Raw genomic sequence first — 26,678 nt, 5'->3', positions numbered from 1 at the left:
CCTGCATATCAAGAGGAAGACTGTGTGTTCAGCCAGATGGTAGCTGCCCCACACCAGGTGTGTATGTGTTCTACTCTATTCTGTTCACATTCTCCATCTTCATAGCACTAAAGTGTGTGTGTTTTCTCCGGGGTCACTGATGAGTTCTGGCCCACAGCTCGAGTCAGAGCTTGCGGTGTGTATTGTTGATCTCTGTCTGCTCGAGAACACAGGATAGAAATGATCTGCTCCAAACTCTACGGTACAGCAGACATCACTCAATGAGACGCCACACATCATGAAAATAATCATGCAAAGAAAAAAATCCCTGTGCAAGTCAGCTGACAAACATGCCGGGATTGATATCAGTGTGTTCTGATCTGAGTTCAGTTGTTTTAGGGGACTGGAAACCTGATTTTAATGCGTGTAAATGGGCTAGAAAGTTTTTTTTTTATTATTAATAATATAAGGTTCTAACATGTTGTTTGTTATTTTAGCAATCATTTTAGAAAAATAAACCCAAACCCATTTTTAAATACCTTTATTTTCATCTCATGCTTTTCTATTGCACAGGCAATGAAGATTAATTTAAAGACAGCATAAATTAAACTTTTAAACAAAAACCCATTAGTACATTTTGAGAAATACTGTCCAAAATAGTGCTGGACAATCAGTCGCATTGGAAACATATCGAAACTAAAGATGCAGTGTGAACTAATATTTTAAAATGGGTCAAAAAGTGTCAACTGCTGCCAACTGTCTAACTACGGTGAAGATAAGGCTTGATATATTTACTCTTAACCCCTGTAAAATGTATTTTAGAAAATACATGTATACATCAAAGATTTTTGATTATATAAAAATAGTTTTTTGTGTGGTCAAGTTTTCACAGGTCACGGTATAAAATAAGCACAAATTTCCTAATGCTACAGGAATTGAGGTCAGAAATAAATCTGGAGATTAAACTAAGGGACCACAGCCCTGGGTGTTTCTCCATAGCGTCGACAAAATGTAGATAACGTGTGTTAAAGAAATGTGGCCTTGTGTGTGTTTGATAATCCTGCCGAGGTAAGAAACTTCCCATAAGTGTGAGGCAGCACACAAATAAAAGTGTAACATTACCTTCTTCCACATCATTGGTACAACATAAATATCCTAATCACAAAACTATCAAACGATGCTGGAATCATGGCACATTAAAACATCTCATCATATCTTCTGTCATTCAGCTCCGTGTGCTGTACATGTCTGCGTCCTCTGGATTAGACTGGCCATGGTCAAGCAGAGACGGGTCAGGGACAAAACCTGACTTCACTAGAATGGAAAGAGCCGGTGGGTTTGAGTATGTGGAGAAGTGCTACTGCTGCAAAGTCATTTAAAAAGTATCGTTTTTACAACATAAACATGAAGATGCATATGAACACCACCACATTGTTATAATTAAAGAAACATTGTGGAAGCAAACTTTTATTGATCATAACACATTACAGTTTAAAGGTTTGGAGTCAGTAAGGTTTTTTATTTTTAAGAAATTAATGCTTTTATTTAGCATATATATATATATATATATATATATATATATAACACTTAATTAGCATATTTTGCTCCTAATAAAGCATTCCTGTCTTTGTCCAATAGTTAAAAAAAAAAAAGTTGAAGAAAAAGTAGCTGATCCAAAGGAACTAGTTGCATTAAACTAGTTGGAGGGGAAATGCTAAATAAAAACCAAACTTACTTCATTATTAAATATGTTTCCTCACCTGTGGCAGGCTCAAAGACAGTAGGTTCAGATGAAGGTGGGGCCTCTTCAGGAGAGGGCGGGGCAAAAGATGCAGGTTCCTCAGAGGCCAACCCTACTGGGGGTGTGGTTTCCTCTACTGTAGGTGAAGTTGAGGGTGTGGCTTCTGTAGGTGTAGGGACTTCAATTTCTGGAGCAGCGGGGGCAGCTTCCAGAACATTTTCAGACTCCACAACAGAAGTAATATCCGTTTCAGCTGAAGGTGTTGGCTCAGGAGTGGGAGTGGGTTCTGAGGTGGATTCTGTATCTAGGATCGTCTCAGGAGTAGTTTCTGAAACCAGAGTACTTTCATGAAGAGTTGCAAGGCGAGATTCAGATTTAGATGGTGGGGCAGCAATTCCAGATGCTACATCAACAACAAGAGGAGGTTCTACAGCATCTTCTGACACAACATCAGCTACTGGAGCTAAACCCACTGATGGGATGACTTGTGGTATTGGTGTAACATCCTCATCTGGATCCGCTGTGGCCTGTTCAGACTCAGGTGGCAGTTCAGAAAGTACTTTGGCAGGTGATTCTATATCTGAGCTTGTATCCGTGGCAGCAGACTGTATATTTATTAAAGATAAATATATTAATTACACTGCAATACATACAAATATAAAAATAAATATAAATTCAGAATTATCTTTAAATTGGGTTTAGGCAGACTAAACCATTGGAGAAATCTCTCTTACATTACCAGAAATAAATCTGCCGAATACACGAAGATCATGTCAAAAAATAGAAATAAAACATACATGGATTAATTGTTCACAATATTATCAATAACATGCATTTAAATAAAAATAGGCTGGTTGAGTTTACATTTAACACACCTTAAAATCTGCATTTACACTGTTCCATTTAGCAAACACTTGACCATAAAAACTGACATAACTTGGTTTTAATATTCAGCTTTGAAGATTACCTCCACACTAACAACAGGCCTGATGACATCTTCCTTTGGTTTGGATTTAAATATTGAAGCAACAGATGAACTGACAGCATACACCTTTTTACCAGTAATCTGAAAAAAAAAAGTGTGTATGTGTATATAATATTATTTCCTATGTATGAGAGAAATTAACATCAAGTATATAGTTATTTTCTTTGTTTGTTTTCAAGAGACATAGAGAATGTACCTTCAGGACTCCCACAGTCTGTGTGGGGTAACATACTGCAGTACCAGCGGTAGCCAGACCAAGAGGAACGGCAATCCTCTTTAAACGAGAGCCTGGGCAAAAGCACACATTCACACAGATGTAGCTTCCTAATCACTTTAAACCGTAAACGGCTCAAAGTAACCACATGCTCCACTTACCCTTGCGTGCCAGAATCAGGCCACCCAATCCGGACACACCGATGACACCCACTTTAGGCAGGAAGCCTTGGGGTGGATCTCGAAGGAAGTGATATGTGTCTAACACCAGAGAAAGTCAGGGTTTAAAGGTCAGGTTTACAGTCATTATTTGCTCACTCACTTGCACACGTCAGGCTTACCTTGCCCTGCGTGGTAAACAGATATCACTCCAACTTTGACTGAAGTGAAGCTGCTCTGTAAAAACAACAGATAATCTGTCATAAACAAACGTCTTCAACCATCTAACAATGACAAGTTAATTCATTATAACAGTGTGACTGAACACACCTGCACGGCTCTGACATAAGGCTGCAGGCCCACCCTCACGGCCCCCAGCCCAGTCTGCACTAGACCAGGCTGTTCCTCCACAAACTGCACAGCAGGACCATCTGGGGTGTAGATAGACAACTAGACAGAGACAGAAGATAGAGAGAGAGGTCATGGTGATCTACTTAACATGTATTACTTCAATGCCATTCAAAAGTTTGGGGTCAGTAAAAAATATTACGTTGTTGTTCACTTATTTTGGTAAATGTAGTAGGTCACTCAAGTTTTCCATGCATACAGGAAATTAACATATTGCACACACCACATTCATACTAGAAAAACAGTACTCACAGTATGGTATATATACCATTACAAATATGATTTTCTTACCTCTCTTGGAGATATTAGCTCCTCATTTATTTTCTCATTTATGGAATAAATTCTGAATGAGCCCAGACCCACTGCAAGGGCAGCAGTCGGAAGCGCTGCATACTTCAGAATCTGAGGATCAACAGGCTAATATTAATACTACAGACTGACTTCTGTTGTTGATCATAATACCATGGTACTAGATGATTGCATATTCATATACCACAATATTTAAATGGTATTAGCATGGTTCATATACAAAACATTTTATAGGTGTTATGTAGTTTTCAGTGAACGTCTGTAGCATTATGACTATAATAACTATCAGCTTTGGCCTGGCTGAGGGTTTTCCCCGTTTCAGCTCATTGATTTTCCCTTAATCACATTATCTGTATTAGTTTAATGGACTCGAATCAAGTGAAGACGCTTTATAATCCCAATCCTACTAAGTTACTATCTCGATTCCTCTGAGTGACAGAGAGAAAGTAGTGTCACAAAACCGAGTCAGCTTCCTGTCAAGAGACAGGTGCCTCAGAGCGATGTTTAGGCAGCAGATGATGTTTTAAGACACGGCCGGTGAAAGATCATTAGTGTATGAGAGTGAGTTCAGGAACAGCATGTTCTCCACTCTGCTTTAACAAACACCGTCCACACGCTCTGATTAACATCTTCATCTGCATCATGCAAATAATGGAAAAACATAATTGTCCAGATGTGTGAAACTATTCTGCAGAATGCACAGGTTACAAAATACACACGATCACTTGAACTAACTCAGCTGGAAGTGTCACTCACCTTGGCCGCCATGCCAGTCCCGCCCCTTTCGGTCTCACTACGGAAAGCAGGAGGAGTCCCGAAAGCCCTCAGAACGCGAGATAATATTCCCGATGGGGTTCTTATAATAATAAAAATAATAATAATAATAATAATAATACAATCCCATTTTAAGCCATAAGAGAGATACATTGTTTTTGCTATTATATAAATAATATGTTTAATAATAATAATAAATACCCCGAATAATGCCGTAAGGTAGATTAATTATTATACTAATTATATGTAATAATAATAATAATAATAATAATCTACAATCTCAGTTTATCCAGAATCGTGAAGGTGCAGCTCCAGTTGGTAATTTATCCACACGTAATATAAAAAAAATACTCTAATTTCAGATAAAGCCTCAAATATGTGGTCAGCTGAGTATTCATGTGACAAAATATATTTTTGTCCTTATGTCATGTGCAGGGCTCCCTACTTCGACTTGACTTGGCAAAAAATAATAATACCTAAAATGTACAACAAATATGAACACAAAGGTTATGCCTTAAAGGTATAGTGCACTCATAAATTTCAATTCTGTCATCGTTTACTCATCTTGTCATTCCAAACTTGTATGAGTTCCTTTCTTATGTTGAACATAGAAGATATTTTGAATTAAACAGTTGGTGGTTGCCACTGACTTCCATATTAGGTTAAAAAATAAAATAAAATACTATGGAAGTCAATGGCAACCACCAACTGTTTGATTACCAGCAATTTTCAAAATATCTTCTTTTATGTTCAACATAAGAAAGCAACTCATACAGGTTTGAAACGACATGAGGGTGAGTAAACGATGACGGAATTTTTATTTTTGGTGCCAAGATTGTTTAGTGAGCAGTAGTTTAGCATTAACATTGCAAAGTGTAAATGTATTATCTAAATGATGTTGGCTTGGTAGTAAAGATCTTGCTTTTGACAATAAAGACATCAAAACCCATTGAATCTTTGGTAAACCAAGCAAAATTGGTATTGCATGTCAGTGGATGTATATCAGAAATGATGCCGCATACAGTTGCATTTCAGCTTGAGATTTCACTGGACATTAGAAACATCACAAAACACAAATGCAGAGAACTCAGTTTATTAGTTTAACATTTTACAATCTGTTTTATATATATTTATATATGTATTTATATTTCTGAAAGCAAAGAAGGTTAGCTTTGAATAATACTGTGAATAAATATCAGGCTCTTTCCTGGTGTTTTAATATACAGAAGGGGAATTTTTAAAAGAAAACCTTGAAAAAAGAGCAATATGTTCCGTCTCAATGTTGCAGTGCAACTTACACCTTATACAGCATAGCCGTGTGGGGGAGAGAGGGGGGGACATGCCCTTAAAACCACAGTGAAACCCCGATGGCCTGGATAACACACACTCACACTTACTCACTCACTCTCACACACACACACCCATGGGATGAAACACAGTGAAGTGTAACATTCTACATAATAATAATCATTAAAAAGGTAACTGCAATGAGCAGATGTGATTTTGAGAGTCGCTTTGGTAAGAAATCATCAACAATGGACATAAAGTATTGTCTGTGTGTGGGTAGTGTGTATTTTTGTTACAATGCAATTTACAATTAACAAAACCATTGAATGAGTACATTCTATTCAATTAAAATACATCCCACAAGATTCTATAAAGTGACAAACATAACTGTTACACTGAGCACATATGCAGGGCTGTGTTTAAACCAGTGTGTCTCAATGACTTCTTAATGTGGACAAATGAGAACACACAAGCACACACACAACATTTAGAAAGGGGACGTTTTGCACTCCACCGCCGGGAATGAACCAATAGATTTTTGTATTTTAACCTCAAATTCTCTCCCATGTGACTTTTACCAATTCTAGAATCCTGAGCCACTGAGGTCTAGAATTGCGAAAGGGAATGAAACGTTCACTTTAGGCTTGTGGAGTCTGTCTAAGGGACACGTACATTAGCAAACAGAAACGAACAACCTGAATGTAGCCCATAGCTCAGAGGTAATGACCAGCAAAGACCCGGAAACAAGCAAAAACAGTCATAACATCAGAGAAGCAAAGCTTTTCATCTTTTGTCATCTTTTTGTGTAGAAAAAAATATAGAGTATAAAGGTTCTGCGTTCGCAGAGTCAAAAGATTGCATTCACGAGTACAATTCACAGTTTTAAACAGAGGATGCAGCTATGCAAATAATAGGTTCTTATATACAGACTGTTCTCTGGCCTGATAGCATATAGTAATACTTTTTTTAAACCATGCATGAGTTTAGCTATAATATAAATATTCTAAAGAAGCCAAATTAAACATGTTACTACCTGCCAGAAGTTCATCTTTTCCCATATGCGAATGCAAATGCCATTAAAGTGTCAAAAAGAGACTCCTCGGCATCCATCTGACTCGTTTTCTGTCTTTCTCTCATTTCTTTAATACACATATGCACACACACACACACACACACACACACACAGGTTCCAACACTCTTGCTTGCTTTGAGAGTTGTATAGAGTAACACAGTAGGGCGGTGTTGCTTGGTAACAGAGTGAAGCCTGTTGCCCATGGCTACATGAGTGCTCTTCCTGCAGCATTCTGAGGGAAGGAGATCAAAAAAAAAAAAAAAAATCTAAAGATATATAAAAAACATTTTTTTTTTACTCCAATCAAAGATTTTGTATTTATATATGGTCCTGTTTTGTTCAACAGGTAGTCAATCTGAAAAGATGATTCTTCAAGCATGCAGTGGGCACCTCATGGAGCCTTTCTTCCATCTGTCTCAAAATGTGGCTGTGATGAAATATATTGTACAGAGTTTGCAGTGAGCTGTAAATGTGCAGGTAACACTCTTGCTTCCATGACGAGCAGTTTGCGGTTTCAGTGCCTGGGCGTCTGTCTGCAGTAGTTCTGGAGGCTGGGTCAGTTCTTTGACATTGATCTTACAGTGTATTGGTTCAATCTGGTGTCACTCACGGTCGGAAGAAGGGCAGTATCAGGTCATCCGTCAAGGAAAAAGTGAAGACAGTCTGAATCCACAGTGTTTTTTAAAGTGTTTGTGTGTGTGTGTGTTTGTGTATGTATATGTGCGTTTGAAATGCACAACTCACGTTATTCATATACCTCTATGTCTGTATTTTAGCATGTGACTGTTTGTTAGTCATGTGCGTGCGTGACTGTGTTTCACACGTGCGTTTCTATGAAAGAGTGAGTGTGCATCATCAGCGATGGCGAGAGAGGTGAAAGGTCGTTGGACTCGCTGGGCGGTTCCAATGGAGCGGAGCTGAACTCACAGATATCCAGGAAGAGCTCGTGGTTACGTTGCTTCCATTCACGAAACTTCCTTGAGGTCAAGCAAGGGTCGTCCAGCAACTGACTGATTATCGTCAAGTCGCCCTCCTTTGCCTGTTGGTGATGGGCAAGAAAGAGGTTGAAAATGTACTCATAAAACTCTAGATTAATCTAAATTATTCTTTGACCAAAAAAAAGCATTTGATTGGCTAAAGCTATTGAAATTCTTCAAGATAATTTTACTGAAATGTCAAAAAAACTAGTTTTAACCAAAACTTGATTAGCTGCCTGGGGAGTAACAACTAGAGTAATTGGTTAGGCGTTTAAAAATAATTATTATATTTAGGAGTTTCCCTTTGCCTTGGAAATTGTAGCTAAGTGCATAAAACAGTGGCTTAAGACCAAGAAGATGCTTCTGTCAACCGCAAGAAAGAATGTGAAAGGTAAGCCTTTCAGAAAGTTCAGTTAACACTATGATAAACATTAAGTCAACTAATTTAAAACGTCTTTTTACTTTTGAGATAGTTCTTACACCCTTGATGGCAGCTGAAAATGTCTTAAGCCCCGTTCACATGGATAATGATAACAATAAAGATAACTATAAAGATAACGATATTAGAGTCCACCCCAGCGAATGATATCGTCTCATTCTAAGCACATGCTCATCTGCCACTTTAAATTCTCAAGCTTGTTAAAGCAGGATGGATTCTGATTGGCTGTCAGTTTTTTATTGTTCATCAGCTGTAGAAAAGTTGTTTTGAAAATGATTCCAACAATATTGTTTGTCTTTGTCTTGATCGTTTATAGTTGTGGTGTGGACTGCTATTCTTTAATATTGAGAAAGATTTTTAGAACTATATCTTTATTGTTATCGTCCTTGGTGTGAACGAGACTTGCTTAATTTTTATGGAGATCCTCTAGAATGTTCCATTAGATTCCTTCAGATTTATTTACGGCTGTAAATTCTAAGTTCATTTTACAGATCTTTGACCTATTCAGACTGTGATGGCATTTCTGTTATAATTATTATTTTCCATTTTTGTAAATAGGATAATCTTTTACATTATACATAACTGCATTTTTATCAAGTAAATGCAGCCTTGGCGAAAATTGTAACTTTGAAAAAAAAAAATGACAGATACCAAACTTTCAACACAGCAGTATACTAACACTATATTTTGTGTTATATTACATTCCTTTCCAAAAAAAAAAAGATTACTGCAGTGGGGTTTATTTCAGATGTCTACCCTGTTTTAGTTTACTTCCACGTTCTAAACCCAAAAGTATAAAAAAGTCAAGTGCTTTCTGTGTTTGCGTACCTTTAGTGTGGAGCGTAGAACCCGTATGCGGTGCAGTTGTTCATTTGTGGCAGGGTCATTGCAGCGTTTGTTGAAAGAGCGTCTGAACTCTTGTTTGGTGGAAGGCCTTTGTTGGCCAAAAGCGGAGAGACTGGCCTGCTCCAGCGATCGGTACAGCTCCTGCAGACCATCCGTGCCATCATTCACTTTCTCTTCACTCTCAGGTTTCCTGCTGCTAGATTTCCGAACCTGCTTTGCCTCCTCTTCTTCCTCCTCCTCTTCCTCATGGAGATGAGTTCTTGGCCTCAGAGTGCCATGTGTGTGAGTGTGCGTACGAGTGCTGCGGTGCGAGTGTCCGTGTGTGTCCCGGTGGCGAGGGAGGCTCTGACTACGTTGCTTGTGAATGTAATGGCGAGGCCGGGACTCTTCGCTGTCCGTCAATGGAAATGGCCCGTCACGTTCCAGCGGATGCCGGTGCTGGGCAGGGAGCGTGGCCTGTCGGTGCTGATCAGAGGGCAGCACGGGTAACTCTTCCTCTTCTGCGGTCTGCAGGTAGTGTAGACCTGTGCTGGTCAAGGGGGTTTCAATCAGGTCCTGCCATGAACGTCTTTCTCGATGGGAGGATCGGCAGGAAGAATGGGACTCCTCAGCAGAGGAATGTGAGAATGTGGAGCCACTGGAAAAATGGCGCTCAGGAAATGGACTGGACGAATTTCCCTGAGAACAAAAGAAACACTGGTCAATATCATTGTCAACTGTCAGGGAGAGCGACAGAGTCAGTTCACCCTTTGTTTACCACCAATATGGTACTGGTGTGGGAGCCTAAGCTCAGCGAACCTCTCTATGAGCCAAAAATTGACAAAAATTACCATGTTACGTTACATATCGCCAAAAAACAAATCATTCTTTGTTTGCAACTTATGTGATTTAACATCTATATGCTACTGTTATGAGCTGGCTTCAGTGTAATGTACACTACCATTCAAATGTTTGGGTTTAGTAATAATTTTAAATACAATTTGAAAAAACGAAATACTGTATAAAATATAAAATAAAGTTTTACACTGAAGTAAATATTCTGTGTCTCAGAGAAGGAGCCTAGATTTGTGCCATGCAGTTTTGTTTTTGCGCATGTAAAAAAAAAAAAAAGAACATGGTTAAGACGTTATCCTGACACAGGTCTTCTGATTTTACTGGTTCCTGTTTTGAGATTTAAGAGGAAATTGTTAACAGGCTCCAGAACCAGTATCGTGACAGTGTGGCTGTTAAAAAAAATGGGTATGTGTGTCTGTGTTAAAGAAAATGGAAGCAAGTGTTTTGGACTGAATATATGCATACGTGTACTAGGACGTGAATTAATACTTACAGGGGGGTTATGGTGGTATGTGGCTTCTTGCTTGAGTGTCATAGACCCATCAACTTCATCCTGGTCACTCTCACTCCAGTAATCTATACCAAAAAATGATGATCAGAATCACGTACACAACATCATAGTTTATGATAATCAGACTATGCTTTTCAGCAGCTTACAGTATAACGGAGTGGTGTAAAACTAGTGTCAGTGAGGTCATTCACACCACAATGGGCTTATGATATCATTACAGGATGTGATCTCACCTTCATCAGGACGCGGTACCGGATCATCAGGCGTGTAGCCAATTGCAGCCAAGCCTAAACGGTTCATCCACCTGAAACAGGAAACATAGATGTGAGAGGAAATAACAGGGTGGGGAGCTGCTGTCTGAAGGGGCTCTGAAATGCCTTACCTGTTCATCTCCTCTAAATGATCTGTAGCAAAAAAGAAACTCTTAATTTTTGGATGACATGCTTTGAAGGCACTGAAATAAAAAAGGACATAAAAAAAGAGATGTTCAGACACAAATATCTAGTTTACACTCTGTGTGTGAGTGTGTTTGTAAAAGAAAGATCAGCAGTTTTTGCAGTGACCCAGATTCCACTAGCTGATCGGTTTCAAACACAGACCCACTCAAAAACCAACAAACCCAACACAACAGAGAGAAAGTTATTGTTGTTGTCTTCTGACACTCACTGTTTCCTCCTGCACTCAATCGCTCTGTCTATCCGAAACTCTGGCAAACTGATGAAGCCCTCTGCTTTCTCATCCTGAGCAAAGAAATAAAGAACAAGAGAAATCATGTCCACATCATAACTGCGGCATTTACATTGATAGTATAAATGCACAGATGTGCTCTTCACCATCTCTAAAACTAAGAGATGAATATGTGATGGACATTTTAATGTGGAAAAACTTGAAAAACTAAACATCACTCTCATGTTTGTCAGCTTGCGAGCAGGCAGGCCATCAAGGAAGGCAGCAGGTAATAAAAGTGCTAATAATTGTGTCATTAATAATAATAGTTGAGATTAACTAGCTGGATGTGGAACTTCAGATCCCAGAAATATTTCAAGTGGAAATGGATAAAAGATGGACTCATACTTTGTTATAGCTTTAAATACAATGGAAGAGAAGAGAATTGTGTTTGTTTGCTTACGTTCTGATTGGTGTACCAGTACAGGTTGGAGTCTTTGAGAACGAACCAGTACTTTTTCCATTTCTGTGTGAAGTAGCCAGTGGCGTCTTTCTTTTTCCATAGCCAGCCTTCACAGTCGCCATGACCCAGATCTTTGCAGGCAATACGTCTCCTGCTGGCACTACTGAGGGACCCTACACACACACACACACACACACACACAGCATATTAAATAACATTCTGATAAATTAATTACAACACACTGCAACACAACACACAACCCATGCGCTCAAGGTAAACCCATGCGTTTGTATGCATCTTATCGTTGTACCTTTGCTCTTTTTCTTGGGCTTGGTCCTCAGAGAGGCATAATGTACAGACTAGAAAGAGAAGAAGACGGACACATAAGGAAGAAAGCTTGAAATTGCTTGCATCATTCTATTTGTAATATAACAGATACTATCATAAATATTCAAAAACTAAAACATTCGTTGATCCTAATATTGAAAAATGTACTTTCAGTTGTATGAAGTGCAAACCTGAATAATATCATGAAAAAACTGATGTTCATTAACTGATTTCTATCTACAGGAACCCTTTTTTTCTTGCCATATTGTGCTTGTGGTTTACCTTCCTCATTGATGTCCCTGGTTGTCGGTCAAGTCCTGAACTTACATACCTGTAGAGAGAGAATGAGAGAGAAAGAAAGAAACATCAGGAGAATGAGACATTCAGACAAGAAGAGAGGAAGTTTTCAATAACATTTGAATTATGTGGTAATAAGAACTGCCTGAGCATAGTAGTGTAATTTATGATTCCACGTGCAGCAAGAATAAAGAAATATTAATAAATAAATAAAAATGTTCTTGCCTATTTAACTCAAACAACGACAGGATGCTGATGTTTGAGGTTAACTTCAAAACTTATTCTAACTGAAACCGCCCTAGTACAGCTGCTCATTCTCATATACACGCTCAAACAAACACCCCTCTCACACACATACACACACAATATTTTTAAATAGTACTAAGGACTATACCTAAACCTCAGCCAGCCAGACAATGCTCTTTTTTCTAATTCTCTATATGCAAGGTAACAGCAGAGAAATAGATCGTTCCACGTTCACACAGACTCGTTTCACAGCATCAGACTCCACAGACACTTACAGCTCAGTCTCAGAGGAAATAAAAACCTCCTTAAAACTGCAGCCAAGGAATTTCTGTTCCTCATTTTTAAAGAAACAGCAGTTCATTAAGATTGTCACTGTGTTGGTGACTGACTGTTGTGTGCTCAAACAAAAGTGTGAGCAGCATCTTGTTCGCCTGTAAATCAACAAACATAAAACTCTTTGAATGTTGGAATGACCAGTTCAAAGCCTTTATGTTTAAAGAGGTCATATAATAAGGATTCAAACTCTCCTTCTTCTTCTGGCATTGACTGTAGTACTAAGACGTCATGCTGTCACTTTAAGAACTCAAAACTTGCTCACCAGTACTAAAAAAAAAAGAAAGAAAAAGAAAGAAAATAAAAAAAGTTAAACAGTAATTGATTATTAGTCTCATTTTAGATGCTTGGGTTTATGATGAAAAAAAACTTATACAACCAACCACATAGATGTTGTACTTCCTTTGTCAACTGAAAAAGATCAACTTCCACAGGCGCAGGTGACACAGTTTTACTGTTCTGTGCACGCCTATAACAGTCTGGTGTGGGTCAGCGAGCAAATCAGATATAAGAAGAATTCAACGGACTGTTAGGACAGCTTGAAAGGATCATTGGTGTGCACCTGCCCAACATTGTGAAGAAACGGACAGGTAACATCATCATAGACCCCACACCCCATCCACAACCTGTTTGCACTTCTCTCCTCAGGCAGACGCTACAGATCTCTGTGCACTATGTGGACATTTATGCAAAAAAAAAACTATTTTCCCCTCATGCCCTCTTCAGCTTAAAAAGCTAACACCAGTCTTTTGTAATTCATTTCATAATAACTAATTATTGCCTTTCTCTCAAGTATTATGTAAATACATATACATATTCTTTATGCATCTGTATTTACAGTAAATATTGTATAAATATGTACATAAATCTTCTGTTCCAGATGTATACCAAATTATTATAATTAGCTCCTAAAAATATTTTATTAATATTAGCTCCCAAAAAACCACAACATATTCCTTGTGTGTTTCCACACACTTGGCGAATAAAGCACATTCTGATTCTGATTTATACATCAATGACATCAGCTCTATGCTCAGAATCCAGTCACAGTCAGGTGGAAGCAGCACTGATACTGTTAATCCTAACACCAGAAGCTCTAATGGTAAAAATAAAATATGGGGAAATCCACCAAACCTTGTGCTTTGTAGAGCACCTACACATCTGCCCATTGTAGCACCTGCCACCATGGGAACCTTTCTGAATAAGCTCAGTGATAGGAATCACAGACCGAAAGTTATTCAGTTCGATTTAAAGCAATTGAGTGACATATGGCAGGGCAGATTATGATATATTATTGAGGACCAAGCCGAAAATAACAACCCAAAGTAGAAATTTACTTTTTTGCCGTAATCTTTACTCTTTGTGGTAACAAATCAACCACAGGGGTAATAATTAAGTAATACAAACAAATATGATAAATTAAGAAAGGTATGAATTTTACTTGCCTATCAGCATCTGCTCGAAGTGTGTCTGCAGCTCTCTGGGGCAAAGAACAGAATGACAAAGAGAAAAAGAGAGACCGAGAGGAAGACAGATTTGAATTTCCTGTTCTGTGTTGTGAAAAGAAACTACTGTTCCAGACACATGTGAGAATGTGTGTGTGTGTGCGGGTACAATCACGTGATCAAAATTTGGATCAATAATTTAATTACTATGTCACTAGATGAGACAGTTTTTAAATTTTTTATTAAACAAATGTAAATGTCAGAATGTTTCTTAACCTTTATTTAAACAGGAAAGTCACATTGAGGTTAAAACCTCTTTTACAAATGAGACTTGGTGAAGACAGGGTCGAATAAGTTTGATATGATATTGAGTTTGATATGCTTCTAAGATAAAGCACTGATATTTAAAGACCAAACTAATGTTGACCAACATCAAACCATCCGATTATACAATTGTGTGAGAACAGCCATAGCTCAGATCAGATTCAACATTTCACTTACATGGTAGTGTGGCATTGTGTTAGAGTCAGGCACGGGGAAGGGCAGTCCCTCGGGGGGACCTGTGTCCAGACGCACAGGCGGGGCAAGCATAGAGGGACTAATGGGAAAACTGGGACTGCTGGGATTTCGGCTCTTCTTCCTGGATCGCCTGCTCGTGTCACGCTGGGAGAACTCTGCCTCTTCATGGATCAACAAAATCCTGTCATCACTGAGGAACCGCAAGAGGGAGGAATCAGAATCTAATGGGGAAAGACAGAAACCAAGCAGTGAGTCACCTTCTGAGCGAAAAACATTACAATGGGAACGTGTTGCAGAAAATGAGGGTATTGCTAAATATTCAACTCTTCATGACTCCAGCTGCCACAGCATGAAGCTGCTCTGACACCTTGCTGTGTGTGTGAGGTTTTAGAGGTTTATTTCCCCTCAAGGAGGTTTGCTTTCTATTTATATCTGTGCCAAAGTCACCTACGCATTCTCTGTTCTATACTTAGAGTTGTATTTCCACAAAAAAGAAAGGAAGTAATAAATTAGTCATTTTACATGGTTACATATCACCTTTCACATCCCATAAACCAGAAAGTAAAGTTGGTTACTGTCATTGACAACGCTCTGTTTTTTTAGACATCGAGTTTGAACCTTAAAATAAACTAGGTTACCACTCACACATTAAGAACTGTTAGTAAGAATGACAAATATAAGCTAAAAGTAAGATTTCAGCTGAAAGTTACTAATTAGACATTAGTTGATAATTAAATATAGAGTTTACATATAATTTTTGGAGTAAAACCTTTTATTATTATTATTATTATGTGAAGGTGCTAATCTACATTAATGGACTAAGTTTCAAGCAGCAGCATAAAAAAAGAATTTCAAACAGAGAGAACCCTCTAATATGGTCAAACTGTTCTGTTGTTGTTTTTTATTATTATATTTTTCAAAAAATATTTTTCTAATTAAAATACATTCAGAAACAAGTTACTGTGAGGATATACACTGGAGACAGAGGTCGTTGAATTCAACACAGTGTTTATTATTTCAGGAGTTCGTGAAAGGTGAGAAGGATATAATTTCAGGTGCAGATTCTGTGCAGATCACTTAGTAAGCGGAGGAATTCAGGTGAGTTCGTTAATTGGCGAGAAGTTGAAGCCACACAATTCCGGAATACTAATACTTGTCTCTTTTACTTTTACAGGGGAGGCCACTGGTCGTAGGGAATTCATGTAACTGGGTTATCTCAGGAGTCCTGGAGACAGTAGAACAAAGACATACAGGTTAGCTTCTCAAAGGTAAGTATACGTTACGTTACTTCTGGAGGTGTTCTGAAAGCGAGGTGAGTTGGGGACAAGATTGTGAGGTCGATTCCTGTTGGAGGCTTCACTCAGAACTGGGGCTGAGGTGACTGCTTTATAGTCCTTGTGATAAGGTCGCTGATAGGGAAACAGATCTGGGTTATTAGCTTAACAGGTTCCTGACACTACCCTCCCCCTTTCATCCAATGTCGTAGGGGTCTGCCTCGAGGACGTGGAGCCTGCAGAAACATGAGGCCAACACCATGATGGAACCAGGGGGGAGCTTTGACAGGAGGACTGGGCGGCACCTCGAGGCCGATCTATGGAGGCGGAACCAGGGTGCATGATAGAAACCAGCGGAGCGGAGTGCTCGACGGACCAGGTCGACAACGCCAATCCGGAAGCCCAAGGCAGAGCAGCTGGCTTGCGTGCCTGAGGCGGAGCCGAGGACTCGGCTGACCAGGACAACAATGAGACGAGCGAGGATGACAAGGAAACCGAAGGAATGGAGGAGCCAGGTGAAGCCAAATGGGTGGAGGGTCGAGGCGAAGCCAGAGACCCGGAAGTCCATGGCGGAAGCTGAGCGATGACTGACAAAGGTTTATTAGGATGGACGAGGGAGCCTGGAGTCCTTGGGCTAGAGGTCTTCACAGTGCACCCGAGACCCGTCGACCCCGGACCCGACCCGGGACCCGTACGGGTTCGGGTCTATATTTTAAATCATCAACCGGGTCGGTGTCCGAATCTATTACCTCGGGTCCCAGGTCTGTTTAACATTGTGTTTAATAACCGTGCGATCGCTGATCGGAGTCATCGGACTCGAAGAACACCCGGCCGTGATCAAAGACTGCTTGTGTTTTTTGTAACTTGCAACTTGTAAAATTAGGAAAAGAAAAGAGTGAGCCAAAAAAAGTGATCTCTCTTTCTCTCTCTCTCTCTCTCTCGCTCGCAGACTCAGAGTTAATATAGTACAAGTGCACGCACGGTATTAATGCTTGCAGACTTGACACACTCATATTTAATATATTTCAAATCAGCAACACAATCTGAGGTGAAGTGTCACATAAATGTTTTCTATTACGCTCATATTGTGTTAAAGCATTTTAGGTTGATACAGCTAGCACGCATGTGCAGTGTCGAGTGCATTTCATGTTTCTATGGCAACCAGTGAGGGACACTTCGACTGCCAAACCGCATTTTACATTTTCTCCCATTTTTATAATATTATAAATGAACCGTTTAATCTTAAAGTTTTAGTGGTTCAGATTCAGACTCGATGCAGAGCAGAGAGCACAGACAGAGATCAGATGATAGTAAATAAATAACGTCAGCGGCCATGGCATTCCACGAGCGATCACTATTATAGTTCAAAAGGGCAAACAGTCTAAGTTATTATGCGAATTAACTTGAGTCAGAATGTACATGTGCACAGTAGCATTTGTCATCCGTCACCGTGACATCAAGTGGACTTTTGAAGCTGAAATAATGAGTGGATTCAGCTTGGACTTGGAATAACGAGAGGAATAACATGAATAACTTTCTTGTCGGAGGATTGTAATGCATTACAGGCAGTCAGGTACAATGAAGAGAGACTACGGTTCTTTAAATTAGGTAAGACAAAAAGCTGTATTCTTCGCAACAGGTTTATTGACTTGTAATAGCAATTTAAGGTGGAATATGTGAACGTCGGGTCCAGTCGGGTCTGTGTCTTCCCGGCGGGTTCGGGTCCAGATTTTAAATAATATACGGGTCCGGGTAGGCATTTCTCGGATCTACACGGGTCCGGGTCCAGCTTTTGAAATATTAGACGGGTCCGGGTCGGTTCGGCGTAGTACATTACGGGTCTCTGTCGGGTTCGGGCACAAATTTTTGGACCCGTGAAGACCTCTACCTTGGGCAGACGAGCCTCGGTGGAGCCAAATGGATGCAGAGCTGGCAGGCTGATGGGCCGAGGTGGAGACATGGGTCTGGAGGGCCGAAGTGCAGCAGAGGACTCCGCGCAATCCTGAGCAGGTGAAAGGGAAACCTCTTCGGGGCCTGATGGGACATCGGGAGCCTTTTTCAGGGCCTAATGGGAGATCAGGAGCCTCTTCTGGGCTTACCGGGAGATCGGGAGCCTCTTCGGGGCTTAACTGGGGTTCAGGAGCCCATCCTGGGCATGACGAGAGATCGGGAGCCCATCCTGGGCTTGACGGGAGATCGGGAGCCCATCCTGGGCTTAACTGGGGATCGGGAGCCCATCCTGGGCTTAACGGGGAATCTATTGGGCGAAGATCTGTGGACGGGACCGTAGGCTCTTGAGACATTTGTTGGTCACTGTCAGAGTCGTCGTTTATAGGTTCTCTAAAATGCTGAATGAAATTCTGTAAGGACGAGGTGACCGCATCCTCCTGAAACCACAACGCTTCGGCCCATCTCAATGCAACTCAAAATAATTGCAGGATAATGAACAAGATTTTTGATATTTCTGTAGGGTATTGATGTGTGTGTTGATCCAGGACCAGAAAGTATTGCGATGAAGTCTTCCTCCCTGCTAGAGAACGGCGCTGGTCGAGAGACTGAGTTTGCGATGTACACCAGCATGGGAGCGGTGTTTGTGGAAGTGCCGTCTTTGGGTTCTGCTGAATTTATAGCGGTTTGCATCAAGCCTCATGTCAGGATATACACTGGAAACAGAGGTAGTTGAATTGAACAGTGTTTATTATTTCAGGAGTTTGTGAAAGGTGAGCAGGAGATAATTTCAGGTGCGGATTCTGTGCAGATCACTCAGTGAGCGGCAGAATGCAGGTGAGTTCGTCAATTGGCGAGAAGTCAAAGCCACACAATTCCGGAATACTAATACTTGTCTCTTTTACTTTTACAGGGGAGGCCACTGCCCAGAGAGTCTTACGGGAACACAGGAGATATCGAAGCTCATAGGGAATTCAGGTAACTGGGTTATCTCAGGAGTTCTGGAGACAGTAGAACAAAGACACACAGGTTGGTTTCTCAAAGGTAAGTATACGTGACTTCTGGAGGTCTTCTGAAAGCGAGGTGAGTTGGGGACAAGATCATGGGGTAAATTCCTGTTGGAGGCTTCACCCAGAACTGGGGCTGAGGTGACTGCTTTATAGTCCTTGTGATGAGGTCGCTGATAGGGAACAGGTGTGGGTGATTAGCTTGACAGGTTCCTAACAGTTACTCTGTACTGAACAACCAAAAGGAAGCGGTAATGTTTGTTTGCAGTTCCTCCAGCTTTCCGAATCTCAGGTGGCTTCTTCAAAGAAATTTGTCCTTTAGCTTCCCTCAATTTTGACAGATAAGCCTATGTAACAGTATTTCCTGCTTTTGGTTGCAGAGTTCACTAGAACAAAGTCACCACCTTTGTGTTCTCTGTTCTGATGCTCTGAAATGTCAGTTCTATAGTTCAGTGACATTTACGTTTTTCACAGATGCTTGTGAAATCAACTTACACTACACTAATGTCAAATGCCAGGATATGCAACTATGCCAGATGATGCAGATTAACTTAGTTAACAAGAAGCAGCTCCTTACACATTCATGTATTAACAAGCACGTGTTTGGCATCATATAATATGTGATTTTTATAGTCTATATAGATCTCTGACTTCAATGGGCAATTCCTGAATATAAAAGAAAATTGTGTAGCTATATTTCCATAGGAACGTGAGTGGGAAGCCTACCCCTCTCTTTCCTACTGATACCACAGGCATTAGAGATGGAGCATTTATGTTAGCCTCACATTACTGACACTGAACTCTGACCTGTAATCCTCACTGAGGTCAACATGATCATTTCTAAAAAAAGAAAAAAAAACACCAGAGAACCACTTATAATTTCCTTGCTAAAACAAACATTCTCTATTCTTTTTCTATTCTATCTTCTTGCTTTCTTTTTATTTTTTTATTTAATGCATTAGGCTAACCAAGACTTGTCACAGCATTTAGATATTATTGCCTTTTTGTTGGTTTTTATTGCTTATATTGACCTCATTTGTTGCTTAGGATAAAAGTGTCTGTAAAATGTAAATGTAAATAAAGAAAAAGTCACATTAATGAAAAGCTATAATGTGGCAATTAAAAGTTGCAAAGTTTTAAATTAAAGTACAATTTGGTGCCAGTGGAGTAAAATAGTAGTAAAATCATCACCTCTGCTACCTCTTTTGTAAACTCCAGATTCTTGAGGCTCTGCCAGCCATTCAGTTCCCATGGAAACCTGTCGGATGTCACCTACAGGCAGAGACATACAACATTTAACTGTGTATCTGTGTGCGTACTGGTGAATTTCAGAGCATCTTTCATCTATTCTCTTGGTGTGTATTAGTGCATGTAGTAGTGCAACTGCAACATACTAAATGGCTGAGATTTGCAGTTTAAAGCCGGAGCTCCCTAGTGGCGTAATCTCCTGTAATGCACTGCTTCTATGTCTGGCTTCAAAAATGGCCATCCAGACATGATGTAAGATGTACGCTGTGTAACTTTGCATAAGCGTACAATGGTTTATTTAATAATATATGAAACAGTGCACAGTTTCCAACAATACACTTTATGGTTAGAAACTGTGCACTTTCATATATTATTTAAAACGGAGAATGCAGAGTTCTTTATGTAGTGTATAGAGACAGTATGGACCATGATAGTATGTTGTTCTGAATTGAAAGTATTTATGTATATGGATTAAGACAGTAACAAGTTAATTTAGAAACAGATAATAATATTTAATGACCAATCATTTAAATTCAAACTGTAATGCGGCAATCAAAATCATCAAGTTCAGACACAATAACATTTTTAAAACCAGCATAAATGCATTCAGTACAAACAAACTTTTCACTTGTAATATACATTACATTATAATATAATATAATATAATAGTACAAGGTCATCTATAGAGCATACATAGCTCCTTACAAAAGGTTCAAAATGAAACTTCAGTCGACCTGTAACTGTCATATCTGTAACACTGTATCATCAGGTAGGGTTAGGGTTAGGGTTAGGGCTTTTCTCCACGTTTTGTGAATGCCCAATTGTTGTCAACCTCTGGACATATGTGAATTCGGTTTTATCCTTTTTACTACAAATTGATTATGATCTCAGTGATGATTATAATTCCTGTAAAAGTTAATTAAAGAAGAGAATGTTGTTTACTGGTTTTATAGCTGCAAAGAAGACAGTAATTCAAAATTGGTTAACTCCACACATGTGTGCAGAAACATTTTGGATTCACAGCCTCCTTAGTGACTTGTGAAGATACAACAGCATGAATGAACAAGGCTAAACCTAGTACCATCGATGCATGACAATGTTGCATGCATGTTTCTCTTCCAAAATGTTGGACTATATAAAGGAATGACCATAAAAAGTTTTTTTTTTTTTTCAGACTGTAAAATTAGTTAAGGTGTCTGTTGTCCCTCTTCTGTGTTTGGTTTGTTTGAATTGATGTTGTTTTGTTGAAGTAGAAACAAGAAAAAACTAAACAAAAAAAAAACGGATTCTTATTTTAAAAACTAAAATAAAAATTATAATAGTACTAGTAAAAGAAAAACAAATATATTTTATAGTAATGTATTATAGAAAAATATAATAGTACTAGTAAAAGAAAAAGAAAAAAAATATATATAATGACTTGCTTAGTTGGGGTCACTTCATTTACATCGATATCGTTAACTTGATTGCACAGACACTATTTTTAACTGAACAGAGATGACATCACTGAATTCACTGATGAATCCAGTTTTGAGCGATGTCCTGATTCAGGGAGGGTCTGTGTTCAACCAAATACCTTCCACTTAATAATAATAGCCTTTATCCCTATTGATTGTTTGCTTCAGTTGCACTATCAAGGACTGAAATGCTCCAGGAAAGCTCTTTTCATTCTTAGCTAGGAGGGGGGTGATCCTTTTTCCAACTCAGTGAATCGGTTTATTTATTTATTATTTTTTCTGACATATTTGGTGCTATATCTTTCACTTGGATGTCATAAGTTATACCAAGTAAATACAGCTGAATTATACAAAAACTGAAATCTTCAATTCAGGCTGCAAAGGAACAAAATGTGATTATTTTGAAGGGGGGTGATTCTTTTCTATACCCACTCAGTGTGTGTGTGTGTGTGTGTGTGTGTGTGTGTGTGTGTGTGTGTGTATAAATTACTATTATTTTATATCAACTACAAATTAAAACAACCACTCTCTCTAAATCTGGTGCATTTTACATTAATTTTATGCATAATTAATGTGTACTGTACATGATTAAATAAATGTGCTTAATGTTTTTTTTTTTCAACAATATACATTTTTAAGCAAGTTAAGATTTAAATTAAATCAAAATTAGAAAATCTGTTTATCTATTTGCATATTCGTAATTTCCAAATGGATCTTCTTACTGTGAGTTGGGGTCCTGTCTCTGCGTCGCAGTCCGGTATTTCTCCCAGAATCCTCTTCAAGGAGGGGGAAGTACTGGCCCCCCATTATCTCCTGTTCTACATAATATCCCGGAGAATCCGAGCCAAACACACCAAATCCACCCCGATCCAGATCTTCCTCTCTAAATGAACAAGAGCCAAAGAAAGAAAATACAGTTACACCAACCTCCTAAAAGAAACTAATGGTTTTGGTTGCATCCTGTATTTCATTTGTGAATACCTGTGTCCGTAGACAGGAGAAAGAATAAAAACATCATGTCCCCCTGGTGTGTCCACTCCAGGTGAGAGGCCCACTGACCCGAGCGTGCTGGGTGGGGTGGGAGAACCACTGCATGGACTGGTGGACAGCGGCTGTCAGTCAAAAACATGCACAAAAGAGCCTTAGTATCAAGCTAATGACACATTTTTGTTATTATATTAATGTAAAAAAAAAAAGAGTTACACAAAAATCCACTATTAAAACATACAAACTTGAGACAGAACAACCAATATTTCTCATGATGGCTTAAGTAAGTATTCATGCTAAAATATATTTTCAAATGTAATCATACATAGAGTATGTTAGTCTTGTCCAGTTAGTTTCACTAGGGGGCAGGTTAGTGATCAGTCACACGCACATCTAAAGATCTTTAACTATTAGAGGACCAAGAGTGTGTTTCAAAAATGATGATAGTGTTGCCCTTAGCAACCATGAGTGCTGCATCAGTCAGTTAGCAATGAGGAAAAGCATAGCAAAAAGCAGCAGACAGCAACCCGGCAACAAGAGGAAGGAGAAACGTTCATAAAAACGCTGCTCGATTTATCATTATCAGTTATTAGTGGGCATTGTTTTATTGCATGTAAACATATAAGTTCAATAACGTCCTTTTATTCTTTAGTCATTTTATCCAGCTGCTCATTTGCCAGTCCTTTATAGTGCCGTATCCATTCAGTAATTCGCAGGTGTATATCCCCTCTTCAACTCTTTATCTGTTCATTCAGAAAGGATTTAAAATCCTGTTTCAGCGTAAGTTTATCTATAATTATGTCAATCAGCATTATGTCCTTCAAATCACCACTGTGTATTCATTCATGAGTGAAGGTCCACTCCGCTCCAGTGTGTCGTGACTGTGAGGAGAGGACACATGTGCAAGCTTTAACTGCATCTGTCTGATACTTGTATCCAGAGCAACCACAGAACTCTGGCTGCCATGGCAACAAGCCATATGGAACTCATTCACTGCTCTGAGATATACTCATACACACACACACACATTCGCACATGCTACTGTACATATTAAATGGACACAGTTGAACAAACACATTGAACTATTCCTGCATACACACACACACACAAACACACACACACACACACACACACCTGCAGGGCAAGTGGTTTCCAGCGAGCGTTCTTCAGCAGTGCAGGGGTGGAGCCCAGAGTGTTCTGTGGCCTCTTCTTCAGCGTGAGGATGACTCCACTTGGATCCTCACGGAGACAGTTAACCAAATTCTTCAACTGCCAGCCCACCTGAAAGATAGAGATCATTTCAAAATATAAATACTTAATATCAGTAAATAAATAGACAATGTTAAATGTTAACATACACATTCAAAGACAAATGCTGGATGTGGATGTGATTACTGAAAAGAAAAAAAATGGAGCCTCGTTTTATTAATTTGTTCCCTCATTTTAGTTAATTTTCATCCTGTTTTTACTAATTTGTTGCCTAATTTTGGGAACAAATTAGTGCAACAGGGCCATTTTTTACTTAAATCGGGGACCAATAATTCTTAATTCTTAACTTTTGACTAAAATGAATATATGTTTGTCCGCATGTCATGTGCAGGGCACTGTAGAAAACATTATTAGAGAGCAAAAAATATTTATGGCCATAAAACGGACAATTGCTTATAAAGAAATTGGAAATTTCAGACATGTCCTTTGACCGGCTTGATAAGATCCACCTGAAAACCCTTGAGCATCAAATGCTTATCAATCATACCTCTTCAAACATTACTGCATATTATCTAGGATGCAAGCTCAAAACAGATGTCAGCCTAACCCACGCAATGATACACACCACTGTTTGGTGATTGACCTGAATGACCTCATCTCCGGCGTGGATCTTCTTACATTGATCTGCAGGAGACTGCAAGAGAGAGATTGAGAGATTAATAACCCCCGTTCTTTATAGAGACAAATCTGACACCAGGCATTTCTGTGTTGCATTATATTATCATACATACCTAAATCTTGACCTTCCCTGTGAAGAATGTTTCATCAAAATCTGCGTTTTCATAAAACCACTGTAAGCCTAAGTAGATCATAGGGAGCATTGGTGCCAATGGTTTCGACAATCTACTTAGGCTTACAATGCTTTAGGGAGATGCAGCTCTGTTCATTTTTTTCTCTTTGCATACTCAGGCATCAATAGCTAAAAGTTAATTTTAAAGAAATTTTTCATAACCTGTTCAAACTTATTAAGCCGTCATCTAGATGATGCTTCTATGCATTAGCGACTTGCAGTACAATTCATGCAGTGCCAGTCTGCCAGGAGCGACTTTAGATTAAATGTCTTTCTCAAGGGTACAACGGTTGACATTTTCAAACCTTCTGGGGTTGGGACAACTTTTCCAAAATTTAACCACTAAACCATGCCACACCAGTGCAGAATATTAATCAGAGGATTTTGCATTTGCTCTGATGTGTGGTTCTGTAAGCTTGATGTTAGCTGAACAGTAAATGTGCATCAGTAAATCAGTGAATTCTGTTCTTTCAGCAACTAAAAAAGGCATGTAGTTTGAGTCCAACCTAATTATACAAGTACATAAATGATTTAACAACAGCACTGGAACAATCCACCATTCAAAGCCTCACTCTACCAACTCTGAAATCAAGTGGCTGCTCTATGTGGATGACCTGGTTCTGCTGTCCCCACAGAAGAGCTGCAGCACAGCGTGTGCTTTATAAAGCAGCACTGCCTGAAATGGGCACTGACAATCTGAAGGAAACCAGAGCTGCTTTTCCTGTACGGATAAGAAGTCCTATCGCACAAATTATGATCTTAAAATTGACTTGACCACTTACAGGAGGTTTAATCTAGATGTAGAAGAACTCTGATGGTGCTTTTCATGATACAATTATGTCTGGAGACATCACTTCTCTATATGATGTCTGTAACTGTAAATGTCACAAACTGGCAAAAAGCATTAAACACTAATGTTGTTACTGTTAACTGAAACTACCAATATCATTTTTAGTAACTGAAATAAAGCTGAAATTAAATTAATTATAAATATTAGAGGAAAAACTTAAACTTTATGAAAATTAGAAATGTTGCCTTGGCAGAAGTACTACAATTACTAAAAGTGCAATTAAAAAATACCTACATATACCATTAAAATCTAAATATAAACAAAAAAATATTGAAATAAAAGCTATTTCAAAATATGAATAAATACTATAACACTATATTAATTATACTAAAATAATGTGATAAAACGGTTGAAAAAGTGTAGCTGTTAAAGGTACTTTAAGTAATTTCAAATGTTTTACTAGATAACCCTAGGGTTGTCACAGACTTAAGATTCTTGTTTCAGTGCTATCTTTCCAGTAGTTGTGATATTTTACCAATGAGAGAACCAAAACTTTTTGAGCAATGTCGCTGTCAATAAGCAACCAGGTGAGACACAAGACCGATCTAAAGTATCCAGAAAGAGATTTGTTGCCCATTCACTTTCATAAGAATGTGCCCAAGCAACATTGCTTAAAAAAAAAGTTGCCCTAATTTTAGAGTTAAGATTGGTGGAATTAATATGAACACGCTCCTCTCAAACATTTATTAGGACCCTCTATAAGACAGCTCTGAACTCACATTCTCTGTGGTTCCAGTGATCACATGAAGACCATCATATGTGGACTTGATGTACATGCCCTAAAAACAGGAAATAGGCTGTCAATCATAACATCAATCAATCAATCAGTAGATCACAACAGATTAATACAGATTTTTCGAATCGAGTTGACCTGTATAATATCTGTTGCTAAATAGAACTGCAAGAACAGTGATTGTTTTCAAATAATGCTTCCCTGTCTGCCATTACTCACAGAAAAAGATCGTCCCATCCCAAACTCACACCACTGCAGTGTTGCTAATGTGTGCATTCGAAAATAT

General features: G+C 38.9%; 2 protein-coding genes across 5 annotated transcripts in view; both read right to left on the bottom strand.

Moving 5' to 3' along the window:
* Positions 1 to 505: 505 nt before the first annotated feature.
* Positions 506 to 4,609, bottom strand: LOC128011892 (MICOS complex subunit MIC27-like). The gene is made up of 9 exons (XM_052594670.1): positions 4,551 to 4,609; positions 3,777 to 3,887; positions 3,408 to 3,527; positions 3,260 to 3,314; positions 3,081 to 3,179; positions 2,902 to 2,993; positions 2,688 to 2,786; positions 1,740 to 2,325; positions 506 to 1,293 (listed from the first exon to the last, which is right to left on the bottom strand). The coding sequence occupies exons 1-9, from the start codon at positions 4,560 to 4,562 to the stop codon at positions 1,205 to 1,207; spliced, it is 1,263 nt and encodes a 420-aa protein (XP_052450630.1). The 5' UTR covers positions 4,563 to 4,609; the 3' UTR covers positions 506 to 1,204.
* A 1,036-nt stretch (positions 4,610 to 5,645) lies between these two features.
* The window catches only part of LOC128011858 (connector enhancer of kinase suppressor of ras 2), a 38,238-nt gene continuing 17,205 nt past the window's right edge, over positions 5,646 to 26,678 (bottom strand). For 2 of the 4 annotated variants that reach the window (XM_052594622.1, XM_052594640.1), the window contains exons 7-23: positions 26,379 to 26,438; positions 24,585 to 24,653; positions 23,885 to 24,031; positions 22,745 to 22,875; positions 22,486 to 22,646; positions 20,250 to 20,330; positions 14,813 to 15,051; positions 14,312 to 14,346; positions 12,273 to 12,321; positions 11,974 to 12,022; positions 11,664 to 11,836; positions 11,201 to 11,274; positions 10,917 to 10,988; positions 10,768 to 10,838; positions 10,517 to 10,599; positions 9,172 to 9,867; positions 5,646 to 7,966 (exon numbers count right to left, since the gene is read on the bottom strand). In XM_052594622.1, the coding sequence (XP_052450582.1) occupies positions 7,745 to 7,966; positions 9,172 to 9,867; positions 10,517 to 10,599; positions 10,768 to 10,838; positions 10,917 to 10,988; positions 11,201 to 11,274; positions 11,664 to 11,836; positions 11,974 to 12,022; positions 12,273 to 12,321; positions 14,312 to 14,346; positions 14,813 to 15,051; positions 20,250 to 20,330; positions 22,486 to 22,646; positions 22,745 to 22,875; positions 23,885 to 24,031; positions 24,585 to 24,653; positions 26,379 to 26,438 (2,412 nt within the window). In that variant the 3' untranslated portion in view covers positions 5,646 to 7,744. The remainder of the gene's footprint in view (positions 7,967 to 9,171; positions 9,868 to 10,516; positions 10,600 to 10,767; positions 10,839 to 10,916; positions 10,989 to 11,200; positions 11,275 to 11,663; positions 11,837 to 11,973; positions 12,023 to 12,272; positions 12,322 to 14,311; positions 14,347 to 14,812; positions 15,052 to 20,249; positions 20,331 to 22,485; positions 22,647 to 22,744; positions 22,876 to 23,884; positions 24,032 to 24,584; positions 24,654 to 26,378; positions 26,439 to 26,678) is intronic. The other 2 variants (XM_052594631.1, XM_052594648.1) reach the window with 2 other exon arrangements.

Source organism: Carassius gibelio, chromosome A5 (genome assembly GCF_023724105.1).
Source record: "Carassius gibelio isolate Cgi1373 ecotype wild population from Czech Republic chromosome A5, carGib1.2-hapl.c, whole genome shotgun sequence".
Classification (NCBI taxonomy): domain Eukaryota; kingdom Metazoa; phylum Chordata; class Actinopteri; order Cypriniformes; family Cyprinidae; genus Carassius; species Carassius gibelio.
This window is presented reverse-complemented; position numbering and strand designations above follow the sequence as displayed.